We start from the raw sequence: 27,357 nt of genomic DNA, 5'->3' as shown, positions 1-27,357 counted from the left end.
GATTGTACAAGGAGGAGCACCTGGCCTCAGCTTGAAAAGCCAGTGCTTGTTTCAGGAAAGAGAGGCTTTTGGAGTTGGAACTGCTGTGCCTCTCAGCCAGGGATCGTCTGTTGTGTTTTGTTATATTAGTTTCTCAGTTGATCTTTGTTATCAATGAGTCTGTCTTTTGATAATCAATCCATTAGCTTTGACTATGGTAATGTGTATAGTGTGTTTTATTGGGTGAATTTGTGGATTGTTTTTTGCCTTATGATGGGGCGTAACAAACAGAAGCTATCGGAACAGAAGTTAGCAACAACAACAAAAAAGCTAACGTAAATTGGGCTTAGAGGTTGTCTTCAGAATGTAATATTGTATCCATGATGCCGCTGAAAACTTCTAAGACAGTTAGCATTAAAAAAAAACATGTAGGAAGATAATTGGTCACATTATAACATTTCATTATCTTAGTGATATAATGTAACTTTCTGTTGGGTTGGATCTGACACCAGGAAGTTACTTGAACAATCAATCACATAAATCAGTGGAAAAGTCACAGCATATGTGAGTTAATGTATGATAATATTAAATACTACAATTAATGCAGATCTACTGATAATGGTATTTAATAAATTCTGTTTTCTGACACCTTGATCTGACAGTTTTACTTTTCTCTGTAGCACTAGTTAGTTTTCATTATCATTAATGTCATCAATGTTGGGCTTAAAATATTTTTGCCTTATGTGGAACATACTTATCAACTCATCCAGACCTTAGCATTGCTAGCTAGTGGCTAACTTGCCAAATGTTGGCCTCCTTGACTAATTTGTGAAAACAAATGATTTGTTTGTATTAATTAAGACATCTGCTAAGTTTACGGGAACACTGAACCATCAACTTAAACATGAAAACACAGAGATTTGAGTCATGTTTAATGTCGACCTGTTGAACAAGTAAGCAAGACCAGCAGGTGACTCTGTGGCCGTTGGGAATATAAGACTCTGAAGTCAGGGACTTTAGAGCTCTATAACATTGGAAGGCGCACAGCACAGAGCATATAACATCTGCAATATGCATATTTGAGGTTTTTGTATATATATTTTTATAGTCTTATTTTTGCTTAATTTAATATTTCTGTATTTCTTTGTATCTTTTTATATTTAATCTTCCCTTTGATTGTGAATTTTTTGTTTAAGTGATATTTAAATGTTGTATTTTAATGTGTCTCTGTCCTTTTGTCATGATCTTTGATGCATGCAGTTTGACTTGCCTTGCTGTTGAAATGTGATAGAAATAAACTTGACTTGATTTGACTCATAAATGGGGAAACCCCTTGCCAAGTCACAGGTTTAACCAGTTCAGTTTATTGAGGAGAAATGCTATGACTCAGTTTCATGACTGACAGCAACTGAAAGAAAGACTGAAGCCAGGTAAGAGAGTGTCACAGTTTAAACAGATTGACTCTCAGTGTTTGAGGTTAAATGGTTATGAGAAAGCTCCACAGCTTTCCAAATGTAACAGAAAAGTTTGTGTTTCACTATGTGTCATTTAAGCGTAAATATATATCCAGAAACATTCAGTCTGTCACTATGGATTAATTTCCATCTCGACCACATAAACTAAGAATCCAATCAGATCCTCCCAGTATCAAATGCTCATGTTTTATTTAAAGACTGGGTAATGAAAATTAAGATCTGGAAAGATGGGGGTCGTCACATGTCTCTATCATCTCAGTGGTGATGTTGCATTACGTGCTTGAGCACTATGTTAAACATGCTAAACCTCGAGTGCAGTACTTTCAATATTTGTTGTGTGTGTCAGTTGTGGAGGTAATATTCAATAAAAGTGTCAATAAAAGTACTAATGCCAGACTGTAAAAACACAAATGTAAAAAAGGTTTTGAATGATGAGGTTTTGTTTTTAATAATACATTATAGTTAAATCAGTCAATAGGGTTGATTGACCCCCTTAGATTTTTATTTCATTTTAAATATGATAATTTCCTACTTTGAATAATTTGAAATCATTTGACATAATTCAGAGGTTTGGACTGTTGACTGGGCAAAACAGTTCTGGTGAATGTGTCACTTTAGGCTTTGGGTCATTCACAATTTTTGCTAAACCAGAAGAACCCATTAGAAGAGGATTGATCAGCAGATTAATCTACAATCCAGATCCAAGTCAAACAGTAAATCCCTGCCTTTACATCAATGCTTTAGTTAGAATATTTGCTATGGGAGAATATAAAATAGTAGAAAATATTTTACTTTGAATACTTTAAATGCATACCACATATCTTAATCACATTTTTTCAATGTTCAATTCAGGACTTCTGTTTTACCAGATTATTTTCATTGTGTGGTTTTAGTATTTTCACTGGAGTATAAGAGCTGAATACTTCCAGTGCCACAGCTTAATAGGATGGAAACAGTGGAGGGAAGTTTGCTACATGTTGCAGCAGACAGCAGTGCGTGTACAGTCTAGTATCTTTTTTAGTCAGATGACTTCATGTTAACCAGCAGCTTCAGTCACAGAGACGGCTGAGTCATTGTCATCACAGAGGTGAGTCACTGTAGGTGACTGTCCATCTTGCTGCTGCTCACACACCAAACACTTCATTCATTCTGATTTCAGCTCCACAGTTTCTCTATCGTCATAGTACTTTATCTCCTTCTAACAAGAGGCTTTTCCAAAACATCCTAGGCTCTGTGTGTGAATCCTAAAACAACCACTTGGTGTTTTCGTACAGGAGACGTATGTTGACTATTATGACTGCTCATTAAAGAGCAGAGGAAGAAGCACTCAACCCTCAGGACATCTGAGATGAGCCTGCTGGTTGTCTCAAAAATTAGGACGAACCATAGTGAAGCAGCATTTTGCCATCACGCAACACAAACCTGAAATAACCTCTGAGATAATTTCAGGCAGACCAACTGACTTCTTAAAGGGACAGCTAAAGATGTACCTATATTTTACCTACAGTCCACAAATTAATGGCTACAAACATATGATCCCATCTTAAGCTTTTGAATATTTTCATGTTAAAATAGTTTTTAATTTCATTTAATTGTCTAGCTACATGTTCAAGATGTATTCTAATAGATTATTATACTATACATGTAATCATGTAGCACTTAGATGCTAAAATTGAGGTGATGTATTAGCACATGTATTAGTCCTTAGCCAGGCTGCTGAATTTTGGACTTTTGACGGTGGTGGATTAAGGGTGTATAGTTTTAGACAAGACATTCCAGAGTCTAAGCCAAGACAGAACGTTTTAAAATTGGCCTATAGTTGTTTAAAAGTGTAGGGTATCCTCCTTTGAACAGGGTTAAAGGCAGATTTCCAAACAAAAAGAATTTTGTTGGAGACCAAAGAAAGATTATAAAGGTAAGTTAAAGGTGATACGATAAAATCAGCAGCTAACTTTAAAAAACTTGAAACATAAGTTCTGGTAGTAAATAACATCAAGGTTTCTGGCTAAGGGACACATTTTTTTAATTCACTGAATTATTTCATTTCTATTTGCGAGGGGAACAATGAAAAGAACTTCAGATTCTGTTTCATTTAGTTGTAGCAAGTTGCCCGACAACCATGATTTTACTTAAAGAGACTGAATAAGAGTTGCTTTATTTGTCTGGTCACCTAGAATAATTTGGACATAGTTGCGAGTCATCGGCATAACAATTAAAATTGACGTTATATTAATGGATGATGTTTCCGAGATGGGGCATGTATATGGAAAGCAGAGAAACCCCAGAACTGAACCCTGGGGGACCCCATGGCATAAATGTACTGTTGTTGACACTAAACCAGAGACACAAAGAAACATCTGTTATGGAGGTAAGACCTGAACCAATTTAGGTGGATCACTTTATATGCTACTGTGAGGTTATGCTATACAGTTATGAAAATCACTAGTTTATACTTTGAATAAATAATCTGTATCTGCAGAGTAATTGATGGTGTCATGTTGATGTTGTGCAGAAAATAGTGTGATATCAGCTTTAACCTCTGTTTCACTTTCTAGTTGTTTGACAACACAGAAAATATGGTGACTAAATGTTGTGAGTGTGTGTGCGTGTGTGTGTATGACCCAGTTGTTGCAGGCTGGTAGCCGCTGACATACACAGTTATCTTTAGTCGTCCAGCAGGGAGGCTGAGGAGGATAGCAGCTGCTCTGATTTGCAACGGTTGCCTAGCAACCATTTGGGGCTGTTTACAGAGTTGTTTTATGCGAGGTTAATAACAGACGCCTGCTGACTGGAGAGAGGATTTAGAAAACGTCTGCTGGACTGCGGACACAAATTAATATCAATCTGTACATAGAGAAGATTGGTAAATATGTTTTCCATGTTGTATGTTACATAAACTTTGCTAAAAAGCTGCATTCATAACACATGGAAATTGAAGATTTTGGACATACAGGTTCCTGCCTGGGGTGGGATCAGACAGAGACCAGATCCTACTTTACAACAGCCAACAGGGCTGTTCCTTAACAAACAGACACCAGAACCAAACTGTGTGTTCAGAAGGAGAAACACTGTTTTAGGTTACCTGGCATGTAAGCATTATGTGATTCTAGAGGCTTTTGGATGACCTTTGATCTCTACATGGATGACTCTGCATGGACATCTGCCCTTCTACTGTTTAGGTTGATTGTGCTAAACTGCTTATCTCCTACAACAGAGCTTGTCAATATTGTTGTTTCCTCCTTGACATATATAAAAGGAGTCTTCTACTGTCTGTCATCTGAGCTACTCTGTAGATTGGTCATCATGATACACTCTGTACAGTTTCTCCTTCCTGCAACTTCTTGTAGGAATAAAACCTTACAAAGGTGATTGGGGGTTTGGTCTATGTCCATATTCTTCACTGGAAATAGTTTCCATTACATATCTTATTCTCCACATTTGGACTGAGATTTAACTTATTTACGACTGTTCTTCTTTAAAAGGTTCTGTGGTTAGCTTTTAAAATGTGTTCTTATTTATGTTGGTGTAAATAAGAGAGCTACAGTCATGGTTCAAATCAACACTTTTTATTATAATACATACTGTATGTTAGCTAATTAAGTAATTTGGTCAGCCAAACATCTTCTATGCACTCAGCGTGCAGCTGATATCATTTCTATGTCTTAACCACTGTGCCCTCCTTCAATCTCGACCTCTCATGTTACACAGATCAAGTTTGTTACAGATATCTGGGTAATTTAATTTATCTTTCTGTTGCTCATTATATTCAGCAGCTAGCAAAAAGTTCAAAACTGAAACTGGGATTTTATTTTAGAATGAATCTAAAGAAACTGATTGTTGCCACTTCTATGTCCGTGCTGTACTATGCAGATGTTTAATACAGGAAAACGAAAGAAAAAGACAGCTCTCACACTACAGGGCTCCAATATATCAGGTAATTTAATTCCCCAGGGTAGTGACGTTTCAAGCAGACCTGCCTTTCATCAGACTAAAGTTACATCGTACAGCGGCATCTTAAATACACGTGAAAACAGTCACAGGAGCATCAATCTTAGATCTGTCACAGAAAAAATGTGTACCTACAAATAAAAAAGAACATGTAAGTAAAAATATATATATATATACAGTATCTATATCTGCTGTTTCACAAGTTGTTTTTTAATTGATTGACAGCACGACTTTAAACTCATCCTAAGACTTTTAAAATAAAATAAACAAAAAAAATAAGAAACACAGAATTCTGTTCTTTGTTTGTTTCATCTAATCTTAATGAAAAATCAAAAAGCCTAAACCAATCAACCACTTTTAAAGCAACAACATGCACTCACACCTGTAACTTTTCTATCTTACAATGGTAGTTTCGAAGTCGGTCTATAAACAACTTTCAACAGGGAAAATGGCGTCCCTCCCATGGCCACAGATCGCCTAGGTCGCCTGCTTACAACACTATGTGAGTTTGTCAGCCAGTCGCGGTTCTCTCATGAAAGAGCGTACAGCTTTACGGTCGGGCCCAGCTCTGGCCCGGCTCTTCTCACAACATTGCCCCTCTGCTTTGTAACAACATTGCCCCTCTGCTTTGTAACAACATTGTCCCTCTGCTTTGTAACAACATTGCCCCTCTGCTTTGTAACAACATTGTCCCTCTGCTTTGTAACAACATTGCCCCTCTGCTTTGTAACAACATTGCCCCTCTGCTTTGTAACAACATTGTCCCTCTGCTTTGTAACAACATTGCCCCTCTGCTTTGTAACAACATTGCCCCTCTGCTTTGTAACAACATTGCCCCTCTGCTTATCAACAAATGCATGTTGTCTGTGAGGAGCAGTACTGGGTGAGGCATAACAGCACTGTGTTTTACAACATGCCAGTTGCACTCAGAGAACTGAATCCCCTTAGTTTCTTTAAGTTTTAAAATGCAGAGGACCTCTCCTCAGTTTACTAAAAACAAAGAATATCAGAAAGAATATCAGAGCACAGATTTATTTATTCAACAAACAACTCCGTGTTGAGGTGAAGATGACTAATGTGACTTTCAAGGTCTGACCCTCAAACTGGTCCTCAATGAAATAGAAGTGCAATAACGCACACTCACACAAACTTCAGCTTCACCCAAAAGATCTCTACTGACGCACGCACGCACACACACACACACACACACACACACACACACACACACACACACACACACATACACACAGGAATGGGCATCTGTTTGTGTGTGTGTGTGTGTGTGTTGATTCCAGATGACATAACATGGATTATAGGTGTTGTTGCTGTTTGTTTGGTGGAAAATATTCTGCATAGTTACCGCTTGACTGATAAGAAATATTTTTGAGAAGGGGTGAGGCATGGGGACTTTATTGTGTGAGAGTGTGTGTGAGAGAGAGTGTGTGTGTGTGTGTGTGTGTGTGTGTGTGTGTGTGTGTGTGCAGGGCCGCCCCTGGCCAAACTGGGGCCCTAAGCAGAATTTTATTTTGAGCCCCCCCCCCATTACAAAATGACTGTATCACGAAATGCCATTTAGGTTTCCAACCTTTATTAGTAGGAACAAATCAAATGAACAGCCTCTATCAACAATGGAAGAAGCCTTTTACAGATGCACACGTCTGCATTTTCTGGATGCAAAGTAATCAATGAGCTCATCATATGACAGCTGCTGTGCCTTAAAAGGCCCTCGGCGCACAAATTCAAACCGATCGACGTCTGATAGGTGTGCTGGCCACAGAGCAGGATCAACTGGTTGTGCACTTGGAGTAGTGATAGTAGCATCTGTAGCTGAAGAGATGTTTCTTGATGGCCCTGATGATATGCTGGGTGCTGCTGCATTTGTACCTGTTGACATGGTGCTTGATGGCCCTGGTGACGTGCTGGGTGAGGCTGCTTCAGTTGACATGGTGCTTGATGGCCCTTGTCACCCTTAGTAACAAACTTCAGCATTGACCCTGTTATGACAAGAAATTCATCATACAAGCAGATTATTAAGATTTGTTTTGGTCTTAATGGTAAATTACACAATGAAATTAATGTAAATACTAGCCTCACAAACATTAAAATGCAATTAATGCAAATACGACTACAACTAATAATAATATTCATCATGATTTGATTTGATGATTTTCTATATTTAAATATTTTTATATACTTATTTTTACATTTTGTACTTAGGTATTTTCCTACACTGCTGTTTGCTGCTGCAACGCTTTACATTTCTCCATTGTGGGTTAAATAAAGGATTATCTTAATTTATCTTATTTGATCTAATCTTATATGTCTGTTATGAATTAAATTCACCAAGAGAAGACGACATTTTACCTCCATAAATATAGCCCAAAACTTCCATTGATAGCATGAATGATAGGCTATAAACCTGAGCCAACACACGACCACCAACTGGTCAATTAACCACTCCTTTTTCAACAGAGGTGAATGTATATGCAGTTAACAAGACATTCAATAAATGATCATCAGGGCCGCTGGAACATTTAATCTCCAGTCCACATCTAGACAGAATGATCCTTTCTTCTGTCTCATGATTAGCAGAATAGCAGCTGAAGTGTTTGTGCTACAAAGTTTTTCTTTTTTATTTCAACAACATAACCCACCTTCAAGTGAAGCACGAGCCTCCTCTTGTTTTGACTTTTTCTTTCTTTTGCTTGCTCCCGATTCACACTGCCGTTTAGAGGCCATCTCTCCACCTGCGTCAAACTGCCTGTCGGCGCATCTGACCGCTGATTGGTCAGATGCTGCGTGCTGTCAATCATTACGGCAAAGCGTGCGGTGTCAGATTACTCGTCTCTTATTTATTCTCTCCTGCCTCGGGCTTGACTTGGTGCTCTACGCGCGCCTCACGGCAGCGACGCGCATCCTTTGCGCATTTGCAGAGAATGCGTCCCCTTGCGCAAAATGGGCCCCCCTCCCCCCATGGATCGTGGGGCCCTACGCACAGCGCGTGTTCTGCGTGTAGGGAGGGGCGGCGCTGCGTGTGTTTATGTTCTTAGTATTGTCTTAATACCTGACTGTAGCCTACTCTGTAAATGTTTATATCATAAAAGTCTTGACATCTTTTAGAAGACCCTGTTCATAGTGCAATTCTGCAACAGCACCGTAATGAAGATGGTTTTAGGGAGAGTGTGCTAGACTGTCCACAGTATCCCAAATGATTTACCTACATAAACTACACATATCTTAATAATAATTTACACCAGCTCAAAAAATGAAGATAGTTCCTGGTACCTGTTTTGTTGTGTGTTTCTCTTGGTATCGCCTCTGCTTGTCTTCCATGTATATCTGCAAGAAGAAGAAAGAAAGTTACTGTTCAGATCCTGGCATCTTAAAAAAACCTGTACATGGCCAAGATTGTCCTTGGGTTTAAGGGATTAGTAGAGAAACAAAGTTTTTTTTAAATATCCTGGGAGGAGAGGTGAGGGTTGAAAAAGGGTGAGAGAAAGTCGGAGAAGCTGTGTCATGCTGGGCAAGCATACACACACACACACACACACACACACACACACACACACTGCAGAAGGTCAATATGCTGTGACGCAGCCAAGCTGTTGTGAGTCAGCACTGAATCTTCAGCGTTATTTCCTCCCTTCTTTCTGCTCCTTGTAACCAAGTTTTCTCCATCGGCCTTTTTTTCTTTCCAACAATCTTCTTCCTGTATTTTTTTCCTCATCTTCCTCCCTCACACTCCTCCTTTTCTCCACCTCTCTAAGTAACAACCACAGAAAAACATTTCATTTTGAGTTTTTTATTTTAAAGTGATATCATCTCCCTGCATGGAGGTTTAGGTTATACGTGACATGTAGAAGTGATCCAGAAGTCTGAAGGTAAAAGAAGCATTGAAAGGTAAAGTTCAAGGAAGCACACTGGGAACACTGATGGAATACGACATCTGAACAGTGCAAATAAAGCACTAGGATTTCGGTGATATCCAGAGGCGTCTTCATGCTGTGAGAAAAAATGCTACTCAGATAGGAACTCTTTTTGAACCTTGCTGAACTACAAACTAACCCTCTCTCTTCTGAATGATTTATTGTACATTATTCAACTTTTTTATTCTGATTTCATTTTGATGTATTCCTTAATAATTTTCACAGTGTCAGTGAAAAACTAAATTTTGTTCATCACTTAACTATCAGATGGTAACTTGGATAATTGATTAGAGGACATAGGCTTCATCAGAGATCTGACATGTAGCGTTTAAAATGGGTATTGCAGTCTAAATTCAAATCATTGGAGAGAGCTGTCTCCCACCCCCCCCCCCCCCCCTCCTCCCTACAGTCAATGCGCACACAGGTTTCCATGTTGCGGACATTGAAGCTTCAGTGTTTAACCAGCTTTGCAACAGTCATGAAACGTTCCTGCCTTCTATCCTCTCATGATATTTCAAAAGCATCTCCAATATTTTCACCATGCTCCTGGTTGTGGAGCTTATTAGGAAAATGCAGAGTCTTTTGATTTGCCGGTTGTCACGCAAACCAAGGGGTCCAAAACGGCGGTGTGGAGGTGCCTTAGTCCGAACAAATACAGACAATTCAAGACCGGAATCTAAACTAAGAAGGTGGACATACTGGCTGTCCTCACGTTTCATTAATTTGTGATAATATATAAATGTCACTTTATTACTTAAATCAGTAGATATCCTTCACATTGCTCCTTTAAGTTTTGGCCAAATTATTCATTTAGGGTTAGGGAAAGATTGCATATTTGGTTGAATGTTACTAAAATATACAATGTCTTTGACTGGATTGTTTGCTCTGCCGTGGTATCACCTTTTCTGTGCTGTGTCTGAGCTGTTTCAGCCTCTGGCTCAGTGTGATTAGGTACCTTTGGTTTTCACTTGAGCTGTGGATTTTCTGTATGTCTGTACCTCTGATGTTGTCCTTTGTTCAACTGTTTTGTCTTCATGCCTGCTGCAGATCTCATTTCATTCAGGTTGATAATAAAGCTGAAGTTGGACACATTTATATGGACTTCGGCAACAGTGTAAAATTGGAGTCCTAGTCTGTGAATTCCCTTTGCTTTATTTACGGCGTTGCAAAAGCACAAGAGCACGGCTCAACGGTAGTTCCACTTACACACACACTCAGAGATGCAGTCAGACAGCACTGTTCTACCCTGCTTGCTCCGTTGATCCCGCCTCGCTACTGTTACGCCCTTGTTACTGTTGCGGCACAGAGGGGTGATCACTTCTTTGCCTCCATTACGCCTCTGCAACATTTATATTGAAGGTTAAACGCCACAGTGGGTAAATACTTTGCCTTGAAGTGGCAGTCTGAATAGGGCTTATGTTGGCGAAAACAAATTCAATATAATGTAAGTAAACATTTTACTTATATCTTAAATGGCAGGTCAATAAAAAAAATGTGTGTCCTTGTGAGAATTAACTTTCTTCATTTATTTTCATTTGACTGTAAAGCTGAATGTAACTGATTGATATGTGCTATATGTATAAACCTTTGTTTACCCGTATGCCCGTAACAATGGGCCTCCACTGTCAGCGTGCTGTGTATGGATGAGTGGGAGTCAGTTTGTTCACTATGATGAGGATCAGAATAAGGCCCGCAGCCACACAAAGACTCCTCTGTTTGAGCTGCTGAGAGTGTCACAGGTTTGTGAGACTTGTGAGGACATATCAGAGAACCTCCTAATGCCTGTGGGAGTTTTGGTTGTAATTATAGCGAAACTAGGGTTAGATTTACTTTAGATTAACGGAACAGCACGAAAAAAATATTGATTTTATGGCCTTTTATTAAAAATAAGGTTACAATCAAATAAAGGATGTCATTGTTCAAATGACTCAATGTTTCACTCAATGACTAAACTACTGTGATTCTTTAACTTAATTATGCTGAGATCAGTTCTGTACTACATGAAAATGTTATTTGCTGATGGCTAAGAGTAAAAGTAGAACTTCTACTGGTAATGATTCACATTGCTCTTGTGCTCTTCTGAGTCCTTCCTTCACCACCAGTGTTACATTTTAGACTACACAGTGTTAGCATGAGTGCAGGTTATCATTTTCCAGGAACAATTAATCCAATTTTCACTCTCTGATGTCTACCCGATAGTGAGCAGGCCAGTTCCACAATACAGAGATTGTTTAACTTTGCTCACTATCATCACAGTGCTCTACAATTCACTTCTGTTCTTAAGCATCAAAACTGGCTTCATAATATAATAACCTTTATTTCAGAGAAAGTGGATAGAGTCAGAAATCAAGGAGAGAGAGGGTGGGGAAAGACATGCGGGAAAGGAGCAACATGTTGGATTCCAACCTGGGCCGCCCGCTTGGAAGATTATTGCCTCTGTGCCGTTATTAACCACTAGGCTACCGGCACCCCGCACTGTAATATACTATATAGAATTACTTATTATAACGCATGGCCTTTTTCATAATAATGTTTCTCAAATCAACAGTTTAGAATAATTGATTAATCAACCTGTAACCATCACTTATGTCAAGGGTTCACAAAGTTATCAGCCCGGGTCAGAGCCCAGGGACCCCCACTGTCTCTGGATGTGGTTAAAACTGAAATGTAGTGGCTGCACACCAGAAGGCCTATCCAAACACATAGAATATGAAAAACACAAAAGACCACAACAACCTAAAAACAAAGACATGACTTTTGTGATTTATTGAAAGAAAGGCTAAAGGCAGAACACAAAGTAACCTCTAGATTGTAGCACTGTGCCATTTTCATTTGTAAAGAGCAACAGATAACATTGTTGCAGTCATGTGCAACTTATTTTAAAATATAGGGTTAGGGTTGTATTTAGGATAAAATATGCCAATTTAAATCATTTAAAACTTCTATTTGTTTTGGAAGGAATCTTGCATATTGTTGTGGTTGTTGAAATTACTGTTTCTCATTTTCTAAATTCATAAAGAACAATTTGACCACTGTTTAAAGAACAGTGTCTGAGATCCACATTATTCTCAGATTCAGTTTATAAATCTTTTCGCCCCCTGCTGGCCTTCAGACGTCACTGTATCTGATTTTTTCTTGAGTCATTCTAATGACATCAGCCTAAGGTCAAAGGTGTAAAGTCAGCTTGATACCGCTTGATACCAGTGGGATCACACGAGTGGGCATGTCTGGGCATGTCTGGGATCAGGATGAAAAAAATGGCAAAGAACAAAAGTTTTAATTGTAAAGAAGAAAATAAACTGATTAACAGCAAATGTGTTGTTCTACCTCTATGACCTGACTGAATGCCCTGATATTACAGAGAGGAACTGATCAAAACCCTGAATCACAGTTTAATCTTAAATTAATAAACCTAAGACACAAAAACAAACTTGTGTGTTGTCGTATTTTTTTACTTTCATGAGAGGTGGAACTGAAAGCAGAAGACTCTTTCTGCTGTACTCTTTCAAAGGAAGACATGCTCCACAAGCCCGGCTCCCTCCAGGTCTGGGGACAGGACTCTGGTCCCGCTCTGGTCCAGCAGGATGGACAGGATGACCTGGCTCAGGTCAGCCCGGTTCAGCTCAGAGCATGTAGAAGCCACGTCGGTCCAATCATCCAATAAGGACTTGCTGTCCTCCAGGATCACCTCCTCTAAAATCCCTGAAATAAAGCAAAGACACAGAAAGGTCAGGGGGTTCAGTGGTCACCTCAGATCAGGAGTAATGTCAGTGTGGTTTGCTTTTTTTCTTGCTTGCTTATTTTTATTAAGAATGATACGATTCCCAACCCACACTTCCTGCCCTGTGGTGTATAAAGCTGCAAAACAAACATCTTAATCACTGCATTTTTAATTCTCATTCCTGCTGGCTTGGTTCCTGCTGACAGCTTCTGTTTACCTTGTCCTCTGCTGACGAAGCTGTCGAGAAGCTGCAGAGCAAGCTCCTGCTGCTGGGGGTCTGCCAGCAGAGTGGAAAGGACCACACCCACTGACAAGATGGCTGCCTGGCCCTGCTGAGACTCTATCAACAGCTGGAGGAGGGAAACGCTGGGTGATTGATACAGAACCCACAGACAGTCCTCTGTGGAAGAGAAAGAGAGTGATTCATTTTCAGATTTTAAAGGAAATGTTCACCATTTTTTTGGACAAAAAGTTCACATAATCTATTTTCTAAATAACTAAACAAAACACAGTGAAGAAGCTGCAATGTAATCTTTTGGGGGAAATGACCCCAATCAGATTAAGTCCACACACACACACACACACCAGTTGTTAGATCCTTGCAGTTGTTCATGAACTCAGCAGCACTGTGGACCAGGCCTCTTTTGCACATGCTCAGTGCTGTCTTCTTGTTCAGCCTGCAGGCCTTGTATGCGTCGGTGGCCAAAGCCAGACACAAGTCAGCCACACGGGGGTTCTTCTGGGCATGCTCAGACAAGATGTCGCCCAGATCCTCAGAGCAGGTCAGTCTGCGAGGACAAAGAGTGTGAAGACCTGAGCAGCAGTAAAGAAGATCAAACTGTTTGTTTTTTGTTTATTTACTTGTTGTGTGTAACAGTGTGGTTGACGAGCTGTGTGTCGCCGTGCTGCAGAGCACAGAGGACCAACTCTTTGGCGAGAGGAGCCGACAGCTTGTCACCAGACGGGAGGGTCAACAGGAGGGCCTGGAAGTAAAGCAGGAGAGGGGGGACGGACCTTGGGGGGCCACTCACACCTGAGAGAGATAGAGACAAGTGGACAGCAAGACTCAATGACAAACATGAACTGATAATCAAAAGCAAACCTGTCAGTTCTGTTTGATTTTCTACAGACATCAGTGACAAATTGAAGGTCTGACAACATATGACAGTAGGTCACAGAGGGTTGTCTTATATTCGAGGACTATACAGTTAAAGCTCTGGTGAGGGACTTTTGGTTTCTCTCATGAAAAGGTTTCTGACGTAAAAATCTTCATCCTGCTTCTTTTCAAAGTCAAAAGTATCATTAGTCATCAATGTTTGCTGTGGAAATTGTAAAAAGAAATTGCTGCTTTTTTGGCAGGTTGATATGAACAACATCACCTGATATACCGACCCTGTGACTTGGTTAAAAGGGTGGAAATATTACGTACAAATTTGATAAAGGTCTTGTTTGCTCTTGTAGTTTCAAAGCAGTATCTGTTTTATTTTCAGTCTGTTTCATAACCAGTAAAAGATCCTCACAGGACCTTTAAATGTTCAAAACATCGGATACTTTATTTCCCCTTTAAATAAATCTATATGTCATGTATAGCAGGAATGTTTAAATTCATTTTAATTCTGTTTCCCCCTGCTGGTCATTTGAGATAATTTAATTGTTGCTCTTTATTTTTCACTGTATTTTCTGATTGGTCATTCTAAGTCATGTGACTCAGTTATGAGACTCTAGTTAGGAGGGGCTTCATTTATTTTCCATGTGGTCGGCCTGCAGCACAAGCCAGCTTTTTCTTTCCTGCCTGCCTGTGTGCCTTGGAAAGCATCCCTTGTAAGTTAATTCGCAAGAACAGATCTTTATATTTATACATACAAACTATTTGATATATTTGATGCATTTTGTATAGTTTAAAGACAGATAATTTACAAACTAACAATGCTAATGTTTAAGATAGCATCCTTTAATTTGTGCTTGTTTTATTTTGTATTTTTCAGTTTTACAATGAAAGAAGCTTCATGAGTATGATGACAACAGTAAAGCATTTGAATTTACTCCAGCCTCTCATTTCTCGCGAAGTCTGTAAGCTATCTGTCAATTTGTGTACAGACACACACATTGAGGACAGAATAGTAAAAAAGGGACTTCACGGCGGGCTCTACAGCATCAGGGAAAAATATCTTGGAAAAGGCAGCTTCCCCAAACACGCAGGCATCTACTTACCTCTTCTTTTAGAACTCCAAAATTAAGAACTCAAGATGTCACATACTGGCGAAGATAGATTGCAAGGAGCATCCTTTAATGATGCTGGTGGCAAAGAACAGAATAAGAACACAGAACAAGTTCCTGCATGTGCAGCAAGATCACAACACTCTACCTCTTCATCCTCATCCCAATCTTCATCCGTTAGCAGGGCAGCAGCCAATGCTCGCGCAAAATTAGAAGCAGCATGTGCACGTGGAGCTTTTGTGCAACGAGAAGTTGATTTGAAGATAAAAGAAGCATGCTTAGCAGCCGAGTTAGCGGTGTTGGAGCATGAAAAGGAAATTGCAGTAGCAATAGCAGAAGCAGAAGTTTACGAAGCAGCAGCAGCAGAAACAGAGGATGATAGTAGAGAAGGCAGTAGGAGTCAACGTGATACCATTCGTGTTGCAATTCAGCGCACCCAAGACTACGTTGAACGTCACTCGCAGCAGCATCTCACGGATGTAGACCTCCCACTACTCCAACCATATTCACCATCTCTATTACCACCCATCAAACCTGAGGTCACAACAAGTTTACTGGAGCTTCCCATTAAACCTGAAAACCAAGCTTCTCATCACATACCAAGGGGTGATGTTCGTGTATCACAGCAGCCTGAGAGGTCAACGTCAGACCACGAGGGTAAACAGCAACTATAAGACACAGCTACCTGAATGGCCACCACCTGCAGCTCATCACCACCCAACTGCTCAATTTACCTCAGCTCAGTCTCACACTCACAGCAGAGCTTCACTGCAGCAACAACCCAATGACAAAAATGGTATGAGTGATATAGCAAGGTACTTAGTACGTCGAGAGCTTATTAATTTTGGCCTAATCAAGTTCAGCGATCGCCCAGAAAGTTATTGGGCATGGAAATCCTCCTTCATCAATGTCACTGGAGGACTCAACTTAACTGCCAGTGAGGAACTAGACCTCTTAACCAAGTGGTTGGGAAACCAGTCTTGGTTAAGCATGTAATGCATGCATGTTGCCAGCCCAGAAGTGGGCCTTAGAATGGCTTGGGAACGGCTCGAGGAATGCTATGGTTCTCCTGAAGTCATCGAGAGAGCTCTCTTTGAGAGAATTGAGAACTTTCCAAAGATCAATCAGAAAGACTCTTTAAAGCTCAGGGAATTAGGAGACCTGCTAAGAGGGTTATTTACCAGGGCTGTCATACCTTGACACTGCCAGGGGTGTCAACCCTATTGTTGAGAAGTTGCCACACAGTCTGCAGGAAAAGTGGTTAGGTCAAGGCTCTCAGTGTAAGGAGCAGTACAGTGTCTCTTTTCTTCCCTTCACATTTTTACAAACTTCATATGTAATGAAGCACGCAGAAGAAATTACCCCAGCTTTGCAATCTCAGCAGCCCCTGAAATGTCATCAAAAGGCTCCTACAGGTTTTCCACTGGCCCTCCAAAGCCTGGATGAGTGGAAATTAGATTTGGATATCTCAAAGGTCAAGTCTCTACTCACAAGACAGAATTGATGACTCACCGCTTAGCCTCCCATTGTGACAGTTCAAGCAACAAACTGATTGACATCGACAGACAATGTCCCATCCACCATAAACCCCATCCTCTCAAGAAGTGTAGAGGGTTTCGGAGTAAGCCAATCGAAGAGCGCAGGGCTTATCTCAAAGACAATGGTATTTGCTTCAGGTGTTGCTCTTCTACTACTCACATGCAAAAGATCTGTAAGGCGTCCATAAAGTGCAGGGAATGTGAGAGTGAGAGTCACATTGCAGCTCTACATCCTGGACCGCCTCCATGGAGCCAAACAAACCCCTCAACAGAGCATAGAGGGGAGAGCGAAGGAGAACCACGTCAGCTAGCAGTCACTTCGAAGTGCACGGAAGTCTGTGGCGAAAGTAATGTTCTGAGGTCCTGTTCGAAGATCTGCCTGGTGAAGATCTATCCTAAGGCAAGCCCACACAACATCACAAAGGTTTATGTTGTCTTGGATGAGCAAAGCAACAGGTCATTGGCTCGGTCTGAATTCTTTGACCTTTTCCAAATCAAAGGTTCAGACTCTCCATATACTCTCCGCACATGTGCAGGTGTAACCGAAACATCCGGAAGAAGAGCCACAGGGTTTGTAGCAGAGTCGTTGGATGGGACAACAACTGTGATGCTCCCAACCCTCATTGAATGTAATCACATGCCTGATGATAGGACTGAGATTCCAACTCCAGTGGCTGCTATGAACCACGCTCGCATTAAGTCCATTGCCCACAGGATCCCACACCTTGATCCAGAGGCCCAAAAACTCCTCCTTCTGGGATGTGACGTCCTCCAAGTTCGCAAAGTCAGAGAGCAACGCAATGGTCCGCATAGCGCCCCCTATGCTCAGAGACTAGACCTTGGCTGGGTTGTTATCGGCGATGTCTGTTTGGGCTCAGCCCACAAGCCAGGGGCTGTGACTTCTTACAGGACTAACGTCCTTGAAAATGGACGTCCTTCACTCCTCACTCCATGCCCCAACCATCTCCAAATCAGGGAGAGGTTAAGTACCAAAACACAGCATAACACTTCTCCTCTCAGACCAGCACACAACCCTCCAGTCCTTAATGAGTGTGACCTTGGCGGTACAATTTTCGAGTCAACCAAGGATGATGATAAGGTTGGTCTCTCCATTGAGGTAAGGCTTTTCTTGGAGCTTATGGACAGAGAGATGTTCATGGACGATACAAACAGCTGGGTAGCGCCTCTTCCATTTAGGCCTCCTCGGCAACGGCTCCCGAACAATCGAGAACAGGCGTTCAACCGGTTTAACTCCCTTCGCCGAACCCTCGAAAGAAAACCAGAGATGAAGATTCAATTTGTGATTTCATGCAAAAGATCTTCGACAATGACCAGGCTGAGTTAGCTCCACCCCTACCTGAGGGAGAAGAGCGGTGGTACTTGCCAATGTTCGGTGTTTACCACCCTCAAAAGCCAAACAAGATAAGAGTTGTCTTTGACTCCAGTGCTCAGCATCAAGGCATATCTTTGAATGATGTCTTACTAACAGGCCCAGATCTGAATAACAGACTACTAGGAGTCTTGCTGTGTTTCAGAAGAGAACCAGTGGCTGTGATAGCAGACATTGAACAGATGTTTCACAGTTTTACTGTCAGAAAAGATAACAGGGACTATCTGCGGTTTCTTTGGTTCAAAAACAACGAACCAGACAAAGAGATTGTGGCGTACCGCATGAAAGTCCATGTATTCGGCAACAGTCCGTCACCTGCTGTAGCCATCTATGGTCTTCGTCGTGCAGCATAGCAGGGAGCAAGTGAATACAGCATGGATGCTAAACATTTTGTGGAGCGTGACTTTTATGTTAATGATGGCCTTAAGTCATTCCCATCAGCAACTGAGGCCATTGATATACTGAAAAGAGCACAGGAGATGCTTGCTGACTCCAACTTGCGACTCCACAAGATAGCTTCTAACCACGCTCAAGTCCTAGATGCATTCTTACCAGATGATCATGCAAAAGATCTGCAGAACTCGGACTTTGATGACAATTCAGCTTCCATCCAACACAGCTTAGGGCTCTGCTGGGATCTCAAAAATGATGTCTTCACCTTCACAGTTACAGCTGCAGAAAAACCCTTCACTCGTAGAGGAGTTTTAGCTACGGTGAACAGCCTTTTTGACCCTATTGGACCCTAGTCGCGCCAATCACCATTCAGGGAAAGATCTTGTTGCGGGAACTCATCAGCAATGAGGTTCTCGACTGGGATAGCCCTCTTCCTGATGAAAAGCAGGCAGAGTGGAGGATGTGGAAACACTCCCTGCAAGATCTGAGTGAGCTTAAAATACCAAGAGCTTACACCCCTTCAACCCTTTCTACTGCTCAGAGGAAAGAGCTCCACGTCTTCTCAGATGCCTCAGTTAAGGCTATTGCTGCTGTAGCTTACCTCAAAGTCATCAGAAGCAATGGAGAGTGTCATGTGGGATTTGTTCTTGGAAAGGCGAAACTAGCACCCTCATCTGCACATACTATCCCAAGACTGGAGCTGAGCGCAGCAGTATTGGCTGTGGAAATGGCAGAACTGGTTGCAGGCAAGCTGGACATCAGTGTGGACACAATCCAGTTCTACACTGACAGTAAGGTCGTCTTAGGATACATATACAATCAGACAAGACGGTTCTATGTATATGTGTGCAACAGAATACAAAGGATCAGGAAGTTTGCCAAACCTGAGCAGTGGCACTATGTCTGCACCACTCAGAACCCGGCAGATCATGCTACTCAATCTGTACCTGCAGCTGAGTTAACCAGCACATCATGGCTCACAGGACCCCCCTTTCTATCCCAACCAGAGGGAGTGTCTTCTGTGGAAGAGGAATCTTATGAACTCATTGACTCAGACTTTGACACTGAGGTGGGTTCTCATGCCACTGCACTCTCAGCTCATCCATCTGATCTGGGATCACATCGGTTTGAGCGATTCTCTTCCTGGAAATCCCTTTTGCGAGCTATTACAATACTGACACACATCACACAGACAAAAAGAGGTGCAGCCAAAGCCAAACAAGAAACATGCAGAGGCTGGCATCAGTGCAAGAAACCTCACACGGTTCAAGAATTTCTAAAAGCTGAGGCTCTCATCATCTTCTGTGTGCAAAAGGAAACATGCAACAAAGAGTTTGCCTGCTTGGAAGGCAACAAAAGCATCCCAAAGGACAGTCCGCTGAGGAAACTGAATCCTCAAGTGGATGACCAGGGACTTCTAAGAATTGGAGGTAGGCTCAACAACATGGATCTAGACACAAGAGAGAAGTTCCCACTCATCATCCCAGGCCGCAGCCACGTTGCAGTGCTGCTCGTGAGGCATTACCATGAAATGGTACATTACCAAGGTCGCATCTTCACAGAAGGGTCCCTGCGCTCGGCTGGGTTTTGGATTATTGGGGCCAAGAGATGTGTAAACAGCGTCCTCCACAAATGTGTTGTATGCAGAAAACTTCGAGGAAGAGCTTCTGAACAGAAGATGGCAGACCTACACTCTGATCGCTTGAGCACAGAGCCACCCTTCACATATGTGGGTCTTGACATGTTCGGCCCTTGGGCCGTCACTACATGAAGAACCCGTGGAGGTCAGGCTAACAGCAAAAGATGGGCTGTATTGTTCACCTGCATGAGCATACATGCTGTGCACATAGAACTAATCCAGTCAATGGACACATCAAGTTTTATCAACGCCTTGCGGCAATTTTTTGCTCTACGTGGACCAGCTAAGCAAATCCACTTAGACTGCGGGACTAATTTCACAGGTGCAAGGAGCTGCATATGCTCATCACTGATCCTGAAGAGCCAAATGTCAGGAAGTACTTGGGTGAAGAAGGATGTTCCTGGATATTCAACCCACCTCATTCGTCCCACCTGGGATGAGCCTGGGAGAGAATGATTGGCATCTCCAGACGCATACTCAACTCCATGCTCCAACACTGGTTACAAGGACATTCGCTGATCAAGATGGAAAAGTCAGGAAGATTGAACTCAGGGTCACAAGATCTGGAACAGCAAAGACCTACCTGAGGCCTGTCTCTGAGACAGTCCTCCTCAAGAATGCTGAAGAAAACGATTGAATTCTGTTCTCCTATTGTTCAGTATATTGTTATTGTATATAGTGGTATTTTGTCAATACCAGACGGGGAGTGTCATGTATAGCAGGAATGTTTAAATTCATTTTAATTCTGTTTCCCCCTGCTGGTCATTTAAGATAATTTAATTGTTGCCCTTTATTTTTCACTGTATTTTCTGATTGGTCAGTCTAAGTCATGTGACTCAGTCATGAGACTCTAGTTAGGAGGGGTTTCATTTATTTTCCATGTGGTCGGCCTGCAGCACAAGCCAGCTTTTTATTTCCTTCCTGCCTGTGTGCCTTGGAAAGCATCCCTTGTAAGTTAATTCGCAAGAACAGATCTTTATATTTATACATACAAACTATTTGATATATTTGATGCATTTTGTATAGTTTAAAAACAGATAATTTACAAACTAAAAATGATAATGTTTAAGATAGCATCCTTTAATTTGTGCTTGTTTTATTTTGTATTTTTCAGTTTTACAATGAAAGAAGCTTCATGAGTATGATGACAACAGTAAAGCATTTGAATTTACTCCAGCCTCTCATTTCTCGCGAAGTCTGTAAGCTATCTGTCAATTTGTGTACAGACACACACATTGAGGACAGAATACTATACAAACACACTCCTGTTTTCTCACAAGCTTGAATGTGAAAAGAGCTCAAAATGTTTGCTGAACTTCTCAGAAATGACGGAGGCCATGGAATTACATTTTTCTGTGAATGGTTAAATAATAAATATATTGTAAGCTATAAGTTATATCAAGTTTTTCTCTGTAATCTTATAAGTCTGAGGAAACGTTGATATTCCTAACAGCTTCATTATGCCCCCACATTCTTCATTCAATTACCCTCAAAAGCCAGCCGAAGTGTTCACCTCTGTTACTTCTAACACTTCTTGCCAACAGTGACATTAGCTTTGCACAAACATGTTGATCTTCTTTTTCTTATTCAGCAGTGGCCGATAAAACAGTACGCAGCTTCTAATACTCATTGTAACATGTAACAAGTTTACCTGAAAATCTTTAGCTTTCTAATTTTTATAATGAAATCCATGTTTCCTTTTACCCAAAGAAAAGGCTTCACATTATGATGACTTGCCGACAATGTGAGAGTGTTCTTGTCTCATCATGTTTGCTGTTTTCTATACAGGTCAACAGGGTTAGCTAATGTGCTGCAGTTTATTTTCAGTTCCAGAATCAAAGGAACCTTATGAACCAAGCTGAGGATCTAAATGTTGGGAAATTAGATTTAATGTGGATAAGTTAGTTACTTTATTAACCTGATTTTCCCCCTAGAGGACACATCATCCTGTTTTTGTTTGTGTAGTGTAACTATTGTTTTTAATGACTAGAAAGAGACTGAAAGACCAGAATATCAGTCTTAAAGGTATTTCAACACAGTTGTTATATTAGACTTAAAATATCTGCAATAAACCCGTAGCAGACAGAGATGAAACCGAAACACACAAAAACTGCACCTTAAAGTACTAATACCATAAAAACTAAGTACAGTGAGAGTACTTCAGTTTGCACTCCAGTGCAGTACTTGATTGAAAAAATAAATTCACCTTTAAACATATTCATGGTGTCAAGGTTCCTCAGGACTCCTCGAGGAGACCTTGCAGCATGGAGAGCAGCTTCCTCGTACTGAGCTGAATCAAAGAGCTCAACAAACCTGTCGGAGAGAAGAGAGAGAGATCATTCGCAGAGGCTGCACAGATCACACGAGGGTGAAGATGTTTGTAATCACAGCACCTGTCCAGGTATTCTGTCAGGTGTTTGGACTCATCGACTCCACGCGGCTCTTCATCCTCGAACAGCTCGACCTCTATGCTGCTGTCGTCATCGCCAGTTACTGCAGGAAAAACATGCAAGATTAAAGGGGTTTAAACAAACTGCAAATATGTGAACATGGTCTCTGTTTTTATTAATATTGCATTTTATTTGATTTCAACTTCAATTCTATATAAGAGAACCACTTGTTGACGATCTGGATATAGAGAGCAGCACACTGCGCTGTCTATGTAAAGACTGTCTCAACAGAAACAGTACATGTGTTTCAAGACAATATGGAGACAATCAGAACTGACAGGGACATTCAGCACTATGTCCTGTCTTTTCTATGTTTGTTTCTAGGATTTGTCAGTCTCAACAGAAGACACTAGATGACCTCAAACCGTGACTTTTTTTTGTTCAATTAAATTACTAAGTCATTTGAAAGCTGCTGAGCCTTACTGCTGCTCTGTGTGAAGTTCTCCACTGTGCTACTCAGAAGTTCCTCCAGAGGAACCTGCTGCCCCCAGCTGGACAAACGCTCAAACACAAATCTCAATCGCATGAATCTGAAGACAGACACAGAGAGAGAGAGAGAGAGATTAATAGAGAAATAATAATACTCGTCTGCTGCTCTGTTGAAGAGGAGAATTATATTTGATGAAGTGAAGGTGTTTCAAAACAATATTTTCACATCTTCATCACTGCAGGTTTAAAGTAACATTTAGGGTTTCAGCTCTCACAGGATTTTCAGCTTGTCGTTTTCAGTCCTCAGCTGCTCTCCGTGCTGCTCTGAGGCCTGCAGCTTGACATCCAGCTCGGCTTTTACCTCCACAGGGACACAGTTACTCTTCCTGTCCAGTAGAGCGGCTTTCTGGGCTTCAAGATGTTTCAGATGTCGATCAAGAGACCCTGAGTCCTCCGACTGAGCAACTGTCAGACCTGAAATGTGTCAGATCTAAACATGAACATTTTAACTAGAGCCCAACCGATTCATCGGTCAGCAGATAATAATAGCATTTAATTTGAGTATCGTTGAGTTACACAAGAAGTTCTCTTTCTGGCTGTCACCAGCAGAGTGTGCTATATATGGATTACAACTAGCATTATCACTCTCCAGAGTGTCAAGCGGTGAGCAGTTACTTTTCAGTAGAGTGACTTGTCTTGTCTTTATTATACTGTTTATCTTTTCCACAAGTGTTTTAACTGCATTTGAGGGATAAATGCAATTAATGTGTATATCTATCTATCGCTACAGATCGAAAAAAGAGTCTATAAAGTTATCAGCCAATGTGTCAATATCAGTTTTTTTTTCTCCCCAATATCGATATCGTATCAGCCTCAAAAATCTCATATCGGTCAGGCCCTAATTTTGACAGAGAGGATAAAGAAAACACAACACCCCCTCTACAGCCTTTTCTGGGTGGGACTGTTACATCTCTGTTAGGCAAAGTCATTCTGCGGACAAGCTGCCAGGGGAGTTAGAAACAGAAGTTTAATTTGGGGAAAGAAGAGAAGAGTTATGTTAATGATTGGCATTTGCCAAGGTCAAAGGTCATTCGAGCCACAGCATATGTTTTGATTTACATTGCTATAGCAATCAACCACAAGCCACTTTGAACATCAGCACTCACTGGATTTATTTCTTCGATAAAGTCTGCGGGTGTGATAAACTGTACCTGTTCTTTCCCTGTGGTAAAGATAAGAGGATGCTGGAGAGGTGACAAACCTGATTGTTGAGTTTTTACTACTTCAAACACTAAACACCATTTATTCTAGAACTAAAGCTTTGGTATCAGTATCAGCAGTACCAGGTATCCAAATGTCCTGCTCTTGACGTGATTTGTGTCTCTTGATCTCCTTTTGAAGTTCAGCTGTTTCCCTCTGTAAGACAGAGAGTCTGGAGGGACACAAAAATATGATTAGGTTATGGCTGATCCAGCACTCGATGCCTCTATGTTAAATGCAAATTTTCCCTTTTCAATTATTCCCATATTGCAGACTTTGAGGCTTCAAAATGTTTTGTGTGTTAAATTTGACAAAATAACAAACAATATTCATGACTCAATAGCAATCAGACATTCTTCTGATAAACTAAGACACAAAAATGAAAATAATCTGCTTCATCAGGTCTACAGTGAAATTCTTTCCTTGGTGTTAGAAGTGAGGGTCAATCTGATCCTAACACAGATGATCACATTGTGATTTTAATTAACAAGACTCTGATTACACACACACACACACACACACACACACGCACACAGGTGCACAAACACTAACTTATCCCTCAGCTGCGCAGCTCGTCTCTGGCAGGTTATGAGGGATTTGGGGTGTGATGTTGAGGCCACAAGATTTCGCTGAGCCTCCATGGCCTCATCCTCCCTCCTCTGCAGCTCCCTGATGACATCATCATACTCCCCTTTTATAGTCAGCAGAAGTCTTTTGTAGGCTGTCGCTCGTCTAATTACCTGACAGCAAAACGAGGCAAGGAGAAAAAAGAACATTTCAGATTTTAATCGTCTTGTTTATAAAACAGTTTGCATCTCCTTTTAAACTATAAAAAAAAACCACTGTCTCATAATGCAATTGCATATGCTAGACAGTGAAGCATGTTGCCATTAGCTCAATGCAAAAATAATATACTGTTTAGTTTTTGCTATGGATGGTGAGGACCACTACATCATTTTGTTTTGTTCCAATGCATTAAAGACAAACCCCCCATTGGTCAGCATCTTTTAGAGAAACATTACGTAGTAAAACTTTATTTATCTTCAGCAGCAGTAACAGCAGCGACCTTGCAGCATCAATATAATTTAATTGCTAATCTTAATGTTAGAAATTCTAGCCTTAAAATTTGGGGTTTCTCAAGAAAATAAATAAATATGTGACATAACAAGTTGATCGTTGAAACCTGGAGAAGATGGTGGTTAAATTATCTAAAATAGGGATTGAGCCAGGGATCAGCTATCTACCCCTATTTCTTAAAATAAAAAGTGACAGCTTCAACAGACTCATTTTTCACCTGCGAACTCAAAGCTCTTCATTAATTGTTAGTTGTTACTGATCTAGTCAGCTATAGGCCTACAACTAGGCTAATTGTTATATACTTGTAGACAGCTTTTAATTGATCTGCTTGTTGAATCTTATAACAGTGTATAACTGTTATTCATTAGAAAGTTGTACATGATGTGCTTGTTCGCAGCTTAACCATGTTCATACCTTTTATCCATGTTCATACCATAGACTGTAAATATTATGTTCATACTATAGACTCTAAATATTATATATGTTCATACTATAGACTGTAAATATTATATATGTTCATACCATAGATTGTAAATATTATATATGTTCATACCATAGACTGTAAATATTATATATGTTCATACCATAGATTGTAAATATATGGACTGTAAATATTATCCATGTTCATACCTTAGACTGTAAATATTATGTTCATACCATAGACTGTAAATATTATATATGTTCATACCACATAGACTGTAAATATTATATATGTTCATACCTTAGACTGTAAATATTATGTTCATACCATAGACTGTAAATATTATATATGTTCATACCTTAGACTGTAAATATTATGTTCATACCATAGACTGTAAATATTATATATGTTCATACCTTAGACTGTAAATATTATGTTCATACCATAGACTGTAAATATTATATATGTTCATACCTTAGACTGTAAATATTATGTTCATACCATAGACTGTAAATATTATATATGTTCATACCACATAGACTGTAAATATTATATATGTTCATACCTTAGACTGTAAATATTATGTTCATACCATAGACTGTAAATATTATATATGTTCATACCACATAGACTGTAAATATTATGTTCATACCATAGACTGTAAATATTATCCATGTTCATACCTTAGACTGTAAATATTATGTTCATACCATAGACTGTAAATATTATATATGTTCATACCATAGACTGTAAATATTAGACTGTAAATATTATATATGTTCATACCACATAGACTGTAAATATTATCTTCATACCATAGACTGTAAATATTATCCATGTTCATACCTTAGACTGTAAATATTATCCATGTTCATACCTTAGACTGTAAATATTATCCATTTTCATACCTTAGACTGTAAATATTATCCATTTTCATACCATAGACTGTAAATATTATATATGTTCATACCAAAGACTGTAAATATTATATATATATATATATATATATTATGGTTCATATGGTTCATACCTTATTAAACACAGAGCGGTAGATGATGTAGTGAAGTTCGTCCGGGCCCTCTGGTGGACACTGCAGGTACTGTTTCTCGTGTTTAATAAACTCAAATAGAGACTGAAAGAAACTTTCATCGCTACCGGCTATCAAAACGTCGGGTGTTGCATGTCCTTCATTTCTACCTAAGTATGAACTGATTTTTGGCTCACACATTTTTGTTTTTTTACATTTAACCTTTTGCTCTTCTGCCAGTGCGCAGCTCGCTCCCGCATTGCTATGGTTACCGTGAAACGATATCAAGGAAATGACGTATTTGAAATATTTATTTCATGATATCTATATTTACTCATTAATGTTCCGTGATACATTTTTTTATTCGTGTTGATTCTCAAACGTTGTACAAATAGACGCTAAAGTTTGCCAAAATATACATATTTTTGATATTTTTGACCAGGCACCATAACAGTTACCTAACCCGT

The 27,357-nt window shown here is 40.2% G+C and overlaps 2 protein-coding genes across 2 annotated transcripts; one reads left to right on the top strand and one right to left on the bottom strand.

Annotated features, from left to right (window-relative positions):
- Positions 1-9,807: 9,807 nt before the first annotated feature.
- On the bottom strand, positions 9,808-27,346 carry LOC109976979 (clathrin heavy chain linker domain-containing protein 1). The gene is made up of 11 exons (XM_020626905.3): positions 26,894-27,346; positions 24,918-25,105; positions 24,449-24,537; positions 23,381-23,579; positions 23,100-23,206; positions 22,620-22,719; positions 22,433-22,539; positions 13,911-14,082; positions 13,635-13,837; positions 13,267-13,449; positions 9,808-13,030 (listed from the first exon to the last, which is right to left on the bottom strand). Exons 1-11 carry the CDS (start codon positions 27,089-27,091, stop codon positions 12,834-12,836), a joined length of 1,743 nt encoding a protein of 580 aa, XP_020482561.2. The 5' UTR covers positions 27,092-27,346; the 3' UTR covers positions 9,808-12,833.
- Positions 18,303-23,028, top strand: LOC136180384 (uncharacterized). The gene is made up of 2 exons (XM_065959712.1): positions 18,303-21,176; positions 22,458-23,028. Exon 1 carries the CDS (start codon positions 19,048-19,050, stop codon positions 20,356-20,358), a length of 1,311 nt encoding a protein of 436 aa, XP_065815784.1. The 5' UTR covers positions 18,303-19,047; the 3' UTR covers positions 20,359-21,176; positions 22,458-23,028.
- Positions 27,347-27,357: the final 11 nt, after the last annotated feature.

Source organism: Labrus bergylta, chromosome 10 (assembly GCF_963930695.1).
Source record: "Labrus bergylta chromosome 10, fLabBer1.1, whole genome shotgun sequence".
Lineage (NCBI taxonomy): Eukaryota > Metazoa > Chordata > Actinopteri > Labriformes > Labridae > Labrus > Labrus bergylta.
Note: the sequence above shows the minus strand (reverse complement) of the source record. Positions and strands in the feature narration are given on the sequence as shown.